Source organism: Bufo gargarizans, chromosome 2 (genome assembly GCF_014858855.1).
Source record: "Bufo gargarizans isolate SCDJY-AF-19 chromosome 2, ASM1485885v1, whole genome shotgun sequence".
Taxonomy (NCBI): domain Eukaryota; kingdom Metazoa; phylum Chordata; class Amphibia; order Anura; family Bufonidae; genus Bufo; species Bufo gargarizans.
In genome coordinates this window covers 517349879-517358578 of record NC_058081.1, presented here as the reverse complement: position 1 = coordinate 517358578, position 8700 = coordinate 517349879, and the positions used below count along the sequence as shown (strand labels likewise).

At 44.1% G+C, this 8700-nt stretch overlaps 1 protein-coding gene across 1 annotated transcript; it reads right to left on the bottom strand.

Moving 5' to 3' along the window:
• Positions 1 to 1539: 1539 nt before the first annotated feature.
• On the bottom strand, positions 1540 to 6864 carry TUBA8 (tubulin alpha 8). The gene is made up of 5 exons (XM_044277987.1): positions 6764 to 6864; positions 6252 to 6477; positions 5606 to 5754; positions 4754 to 5434; positions 1540 to 1868 (listed from the first exon to the last, which is right to left on the bottom strand). The coding sequence occupies exons 1-5, from the start codon at positions 6785 to 6787 to the stop codon at positions 1578 to 1580; spliced, it is 1371 nt and encodes a 456-aa protein (XP_044133922.1). The 5' UTR covers positions 6788 to 6864; the 3' UTR covers positions 1540 to 1577.
• Between the last annotated feature and the right edge of the window lie 1836 nt (positions 6865 to 8700).

Sequence of the window (8700 nt, the reverse complement as noted above, 5' to 3'; positions counted from 1 at the left end):
TTAGGTATTGCCACGTCCGTAAGAACCAGCTGTATAAAAAGATCACATGACCTAACCACTCAGGTGAACACCGTAAAAAAAAAAACACTGTAAAAAAAACAACACATTACATCACAAAAATTGCCACAGCAAGTGATCAAAAAGACGTATGCCCACCAAAATAGTACCAATCAGACAGTCACCTCATCCCGCAAAAAACAAGAACCTACCTGAGAGAATCGGTCAAAAAATTAAAAAGCTATGGCTCTCAGACTATGAGACACTAAAATATAATTATTTTGGTTTCAAAAATGCTATTATTGCGTAAAACTTAAATAAATAAGAAAAAGTAGACATATAAGGTATTGCCACGTGCGTAACGATCTGCTCTATAAAAAAGTCACATGACCTAATCCCTCAATAAAAACTGTGCAAAAACATCAATTTATTTGTTACCTTGCCTCACAAAAAACGTAATATAGAGTAATAAAAAATCATATGTACCCCAAAATAGTACCAATAAAAATGTCACCTTATCCCGTAGTTTCCAAAAATGGTCACTTTTTTGAGTTTCTACTGTAGGGGTACATCAGGGGGACTTCAAATAGGACATGGCATCTAAAAACCAGTTCAGCTAAATTTGCCTTTCAAAAACCATATAGCGTTCCTTTCCTTCTGCACCCTGCCGTGTGCCTGTACAGCAGTTTACGATCACATGTGGGGTGTTTCTGTAAACCGCAGAATCAGGGTAATAAATATTGAGTTTTATTTGGCTGTTATTTTTTTATGGATAAAAATCTTTTTTTTTTTTTTTTTACTTATTTTTACCACTGTCATGAAGTATAATATGCAGTAATCAGGATTAGAGTAGTCAATATTGACTGATTAAAAAAAATAAACATATTTGGTTGCACACTGATGGAAAAAAATGTCAAATGGCCAAATAGGTCTGTATATGGAAATGTAAAAAAGTTCTGGGTGTCAGAATATGGCAACACAAAGTAAATGTTTTAATTACTAAACTATAAGAAAAGCTATATAAATGTGGTATCGCTGTAATCATAAAGCCCCACAATAAAGGTAAGGGTACGTTCACATGTTGGCAATGTTTTTTGTCTGTCTGAAACCCAGCATTTATGCTGGAGAGTGTCTAAATCGCCACAAAACTTAGCCAATCGGATCCGTCCTGGCACACAATGTAGGTCAATGGGGACGGATCTGTTTTCTCTGACACAATCTGGCACAATAGAAAACGGATCCGTCTCCTATTGACTTTCAATGGAGTTCATGACGGATCCGTCTTGGCTATGTTACAGATAATACAAACTGATCCGTTCATGACGGATGCATGCGGTTGTATTATTGTAACGGATCCGTTTTTGCAGGTCCATGGTGGATCCGCTCGAAACGTGAGTAGCCTTACATGTCTTATGACCCGGATCACTTTGTCCTGGCATAAGTACAATTGGCAGAGCTGGCAGGTATAGTTATTCATTCTTCACACAATGCTGACATTGAGAACCGGCTTATCAATAACTTGTACAATGACCATTTAGAGCATTCTGAGAGTTTGGATAGATTTATTGGATCTTCTGTAATCACTCTTCTCCCTGGTTCTCCTCCTCAAATGAATCTATTCCGACTTCTTCGTAATCCTTCTCCAATGCGGCCAGGTCTTCTCGAGCCTCTGCAAACTCCCCTTCCTCCATGCCTTCTCCAACATACCAGTGCACGAACGCTCGCTTAGCGTACATCAGGTCAAACTTGTGGTCCAGCCGGGCCCAGGCTTCAGCAATGGCAGTGGTGTTACTGAGCATGCAGACTGCCCGCTGAACCATAGCCAGATTACCTCCGGGAACCACAGTGGGTGGCTGGTAGTTAATGCCAACCTAGAAGAAAAATTAAGAAATGCAGATTTTTGTATTACGGTATATTATAATATAAAAATCTCCTGGGGACATTTAATAAATTGGGCAGGATGGCACAGTGTGGCTTAACTACATCAGGCTGTAGTATATCTCAACTTCATGAATGATCTCAGAGTGTGCCCTGAACAGAAATTGAATCAGCAGAGTCATAGATGGCGAACAAATTTGGTAACAGTGAGCTATAATAATACACTGTGATCTGCTGCATTGTGAGAGGTGTAGTCAGGGCTGGACTGGCGCACCAGAGGTCTATCAGTGGGCCCAGGCTCTAATATCATAGTGGGGCCCAAAGGTCCAGGAGACAAAAAAAAACATTTGGCTGCCTTTGGAGCCAGTAAATTACCACTAGGGTCTATTGCTTTGACTCTAAACCTACTAGACTTTATTGATTATATAGGGGTTGGGTCTCAAGAATAATTCCCTCTGTTGGACCCAAGGAACCCCTGTCCAACACTGTGCTTCTTTAAACTCATTTTATTGCACAAATGTAGGGCTGCAATGATTAATCAAAGTTATCAATAATATTCGAGAACGGGATTCGTTGTCAACGAATCCCGTTATCGAATAATTAGCCGATTCGTTGCTATGCGGGGCGGGAGCGGGCGGTCAGGGTCCTTAACCAGCAGTAACTTTTACTTCAACTTTAAATCAGCGCATCTTTACTAACTTACAATGAAGCTCCGGTAGGGCTCCAGGCAGGGCGGCGGCGTTACGCCACTTACTCACGTGACACGCCTGCTTCATTCATAAAGTGGGCGGAGCAGGTGCGTCATGTGAGTGAGTGATGTTACGCCGCCCGCTCTGCCTGTTACCGGAGCTTCATTGTATTTGTACGGTAATAAAGATCATAGAGCCGATTTAAAGTTCAAGTAAAAGCTACTGCCAGTTAAGGAATAGTCTGAATACTGATGTGGCCGGTGTATTGGGAGATCTGTGGATGGCACTGTTATGGGGAGGAGGATCTGTGCACTGCTATGGGGAGGGGGATCTGTGAATGGCACTGTTATGGGGAGGGGGATCTGTGCACTGCTATGGGGAGGGGGATCTGTGGATGGCACTGTTATGGGGAGGGGGATCTGTTGATGGTACTGTTATGGGGAGGGGGATCTGTTGATGGTACTGTATGGGGAGAGGATCTGTGAATGGCACTGTTATGGGGGAGATCTGTGGATGACACATACGATGCTATATGTGTCATCCATAGACCCCCCCCCCCCCATAGCAGTGTCATCCACAGATCCCCCCTCCCCATAACAGTACCATCCACAGATCCCCCTCCCATAACATTGCCATCCACAGATCCCCCTCCCCATAACAGTGCATTCACAGATCCCCCTCCCCATAGCAGTGCCATGCACAGATCCCCCCCATAACAGTGCCATCCACAAATCCCCTCCATAACAGTTCCATCCACAGATCCCCCATAACATTGCCATCTACAGATCACCCCAATAACAGCTCCATCCACAGATCCCCCCATAACAGTGCCATCCACAGATCCCCCATAACAGTGTGTCATCCACAGATCCCCCATAACAGTGCCATCTACAGATCAGCTCCATCCACAGATCCCCATAATAGTGTCATCCACAGATCCCCATAACAGTGTCAGTCACAGATCCCCCATAACTTGTCTTTTTTACACTGTAATGCAAAATTTTAATAATTATGTAACTCCTAAATTTGTTTTAAAGGGCTTCTGTCACCCCACTAAAGTGATTTTTTTTTTTGGGCTGGTGAAATTAGTTATATTGCGATATATCACAATATAATTGTGTCACTTACTTTGATCCAGCAGTTTCTTCAAAAAACGAAGTTTTATCATATGTAAATTCGGTCTCTAACAGCAAGTAGGGCGGCTACTTGCTGCTAGCTGCTGCAGAAATCCGCCCTCTCGTTGTGTTGATTGACAGGGCCAGCCGGGATCTCCTCCTCCGGCCAGCCCTGTCGGCATTTCAAAAATCGCGCGCCTCTGTGGATTCGGCGCAGGCGCTCTGAGATGAGGAGGCTCGTCTCCTCAGAACTCCCTCAGTGCGCCTGCGCCGATGACATCACCGAAATAGAAGACGTCATCGGCGCAGGCGCACTGAGGGAGTGCTGAGGAGACGAGCCTCCTCATCTCAGAGCGCCTGCGCCGAATCCACAGAGGCACGCGATTTTTGAAATGCCGATAGGGCTGGCCGGAGGAGGAGATCCCGGCTGGCCCTGTCAATCAACACAACGAGAGGGCGGATTTCTGCAGCAGCTAGCAGCAAGTAGCCGCCCTACTTGCTGTTAGAGACCGAATTTACATATGATAAAACTTCGTTTTTTGAAGAAACTGCTGGATCAAAGTAAGTGACACAATTATATTGTGATATATCGCAATATAACTAATTTCACCAGCCCAAAAAAAAAAAATCACTTTAGTGGGGTGACAGAAGCCCTTTAATATGGCCTTTGAACATAATTTTTTAGTAAAATCATATAAACCCCTTTTTTTGTCATTGTTTTTTTCCCCCAATTAATCGATGAAATTATCGACAACTAATCGATTATTAAAATAATCGTTAGCTGCAGCCCTACACAAATGCAATAAAAAAAATCACATAACCATTAGATGTACATCTCTAATCCAACACAGTGTTTAGTGGTTATAAATTGCTCTACAGTACATCTTACAACCCAGCAGATAATGCACTGAACCCGAAGGGGGCAGCAGTGAGACATAAGGTCCTGCAGCCTGATTACTATAAAGCTCTGCATGTGACTGGACTATAACAAAACATTTAAAAAAAGTACTTGCAAAGTTACTCAATATTACATGTAAAAATATTTTGTATATAATTTGTCTATAAGCTTCTTACCTTGAACCCTGTAGGACACCAATCCACAAACTGGACGGCTCTCTTGGTTTTGATGGCAGCAATGGCCACGTTGACATCTTTGGGGACAACATCTCCCCGATAGAGCATGCAGCAAGCCATATACTTCCCATGGCGAGGGTCACACTTCACCATCTGGTTGGAGGGGTCAAAACACGAGTTGGTAATGTCAGCAACAGACAGCTGCTCATGGTACGCCTTCTCGGCTGATATTATGGGTGCATAGGTAACCAGAGGGAAGTGGATACGTGGGTAAGGGACAAGATTGGTCTGAAACTCTGTGAGGTCCACGTTGAGCGCGCCTTCGAATCTCAGAGATGCTGTGATGGATGACACAATCTGGCTGATGAGCCGGTTGAGGTCAATGTAGGTAGGACGCTCAATATCTAGATTACGTCTACAGATATCATATATAGCCTCGTTGTCCACCATGAAGGCGCAGTCTGAGTGCTCCAGGGTGGTATGGGTGGTTAGAATTGAGTTGTACGGTTCAACCACTGCTGTGGAGATCTGAGGTGCTGGATAGATGGCAAACTCCAGCTTAGACTTCTTTCCATAGTCAACAGATAGACGCTCCATAAGAAGTGAGGTGAAACCAGAGCCTGTGCCTCCTCCAAAGCTGTGGAAGATGAGGAAACCCTGGAGACCAGAGCAGGCATCACTCTGCAAATAAAATAATAAAACATCCATAGGAGAGCTGCTGGCATCTTCCCAGACAGACAAATGTAACAATACATATAGATTCAGAGTACATAACAGTACAGCCAAGACTGCATGGCATAGGTGGCATCATCTATTTACTTCTGATCCTACGGAGTATGAAGCCACACTCACCAGTTTCCGAATACGATCCAGCACCAGGTCAATGCTTTCCTTGCCAATGGTGTAGTGGCCTCGGGCATAGTTGTTTGCAGCATCCTCCTTCCCAGTAATGAGCTGCTGCGGGTGGAAGAGGTGGCGGTACTGTCCAGCACGGATCTCATCTGCAGAGATCAAAGGGTTGATTAGACTGTTAGGTGGTCATTTACTATCCAGAAATACACCTATATTAGGCATATTTCTGTCACAGATTGCGGCACAGCGGTCAGTTGCGCCGCAATCTGCGACTTTTCCCTGCTCACGCCAGGTCTAAAAAAGTGGACGCCATCTCATTCATAATTTTCTGCGCTTGTTTTAGGCGTAGAAAATGGTCTAAACGTAAGCCAGCCGCTGAAGTTATGTAGATCCACCGGCAGATATAGGGGTTATTAAGACTGGTGTCTAAAACGCTGGTCTTAATAAATTACCCTAGTCGTGAGACTTTTAAACCTGAGTGGACAGGTCAGTGCTCTCCTAAAATACTCTGTGCCCTACTCATTCCACTATGTAACTTTCAGTCTTTGACTCTCTGAAGATCAGCACACTTCTCTCCTAAAATACTGTCTTTCTGTAGGACACCGCTTCTTCCACTATATAACTAGTTGAGCTTATGGCCACTTACCAACAACAGAGGCCTCCAGATCTACTATGACTGCACGAGGAACATGCTTTCCATTCCCAGTTTCACTGAAGAAGGTGGTGAAAGAATCATCGTAGGAACTTGGGTTGGTCTTATCATCCAAGGTAGTACCATCAGGCTTGATATTGTGCTCCAAGCAGAAGAGTTCCCAGCAGGCATTGCCAATTTGTACACCAGCCTGGCCTACGTGCACTGAGATACACTCCCTCTGTATGGGGAGAAAGAGATCCAATGTAAAAACTCATACAAAACAAGGCATTGGCTTGGTACTAGCTGCCTCACTGGAGGTCTGACATATTGCACCAAGCCGCAGTTTTGTGTTATAAGTAATATGAAAAAAAAACTTGCACTGCGGTGCAACTGCAGGTTATCCATGTAAACAAACCAGGATCAGTGCATTAGGAGTTCATTTTAGCTTCCAATATATCTGAGACCCTTAGCCCCCCCCCCCCCCCTTCAAGTGCCACCTTCCCAACACAAACACAAGTCCGTACAGATTTGGTTTTGATCCCCCACATTGTGTGGCGTCTCTCAGGGTGCCAGCAGAGAGTCTCTTCTCCAGTCCCTGCATAGAGGTCTGGAGCTGGAGTTTAGTTTCAGAACTGAGGGCTATAAACAGCCACCAATGAAATGACATATCTATTACAAACTCCAGCCCTGCAAGCATGGAAAGCACATGTATGTAACATAGATGACACCTATAGACTATCCCTGCATGATTTAACTGTACTCCTTGGGGATTTGCATATTAGAGATCAGAGCAGGCTCCCGTTAGGCCTCCTGTACACGACCAAATGGCTTTTTCAGTGTTTTGCGGTAATTTTTTGACGGATCCGTTGTTCCGTTTTCGTTCCGTTTTTCCATATGGCATATACAGTAATTACATAGAAAAAATTGGGCTGGGCATTAAATTTTCAATAGGTGGTTCCACAAAAACGGAACGGATGCGGAAGACATATGGATGCATTTCCCCATGCATTCTGAATGGAGAGCAATCCGTTCAGGATGTCTTCAGTTCAGTGTTTTTGACTGATCAGGCAAAAGAGAAAACCGTAGCATGCTACGGTTTCATCTTTGGCGAAAAAAAATGAAGACTTGCCTGAATGTACTAGTGCCGGATCCGGCATTCAAAATACCGGAATACCGGACCTGTCCTTCCGGTAAAAATGTGAAAAAAGATACAAGATGGATCTGTCTGTCCGCATGACAAGCGGAGAGACAGATCCGTTTTTGCAACGCATTTGTGAGACGGATCCGGATGCATCTCACAAATGTTTTCAGTCACATCCAGATCGGCAGATCCGGCAGGCAGCTCCGACGACGGAACTGCTTGCCGGATCACACTGCCACAAGTGTGAAAGTAGCCTTACTGGCGTCTTGGTTTCCGTTTGTGAGATCTGTCATGGGCTCTCACCAGCAGTCCAAAACGGATCAGTTTTGCCCTAATGCATTCTGAATGGAAAAGGATCCGCTCAGATTGCATCAGTTCCGTCTCCATTTCGCTCTGTAGGCGGACACCAAAACGCTGCCTGCAGTGTTTTGCTTTTTTGAGAAAATGGAGAACCGCACTCTACGTGTTAGGTTCTGGTGCCGGTCAAGGGCTGCAAACAGCCAATATACGCGTAGTAAAATTGAGGCACACAATTTTCAGTATTGCAATTTCAAAAGGGAATTTATTCATTCAAATCATGTAGTAGTTTCATCCGATGCATCCAGCGCCCTACAAGCCCACACAGTCTGAACAGATAAAAATATGACCGCAGATGAAGGTCCTGTGTGACCGAAACGTCCGGTATAAGAATACTGTTCATATTAAGATATATTTTGGGCAAACGGATGAAACTACTACATTATTTGAATGAATAAATTCCCTTTTGAAATTGAAATACTGAAAATTGTGTGCCTCAATTTTACTACGTGCAATGTTTTGCTGTCCGCTTGACGAAACTGCGCTAAACGGATTCGTCCTGGCACACAATGTAGGTCAATGGGGACGGATCAGTTTTCTCTGACACAATCGAAAACGGATCCGTCTCCCATTGACTTTCAATGGAGTTTATAACGGATCCGTCTTGGCTATGTTACAGATAATATAAATGGATCAGTTCATGACGATGCATGCGGTTGTATTATTGTAACGGATCCGTTTTTTCAGATCCATGACGGATCCGCCCAAAACGCGAGTGTGAAATTAGTCTTACCCTAAGCTGAATATTAGCAGATCCTAGATGGGGTTTTATAGACCATTAGTTCTATGAGCCATCTAGCTGCGCCCCTGGATGGCAGCCTGCCAAGCCCTGTATGTATTTAGTGCCCATGTTGTGTATAAAAATAAGATAATTATAACCCCTGAGGACGAGGGAATATACACGGGTGTGACTAGTGCCAAGACACCATGTGACAAGCCTGTAATAAACTATTTCTAGAACAC

Coding starts and splice junctions, on each gene's coding strand:
- TUBA8 (XM_044277987.1), bottom strand. CDS start 6,787: ATGTGGGGGATCAAAACCAAATCT. Junction 5,755..6,251: donor TCTGGAGGCCTCTGTTGTTG/GTAAGTGGCCAT, acceptor TGATCTCTGCAG/ATGAGATCCGTGCTGGACAG. Junction 5,435..5,605: donor TGGATCGTATTCGGAAACTG/GTGAGTGTGGCT, acceptor TTTTATTTGCAG/AGTGATGCCTGCTCTGGTCT.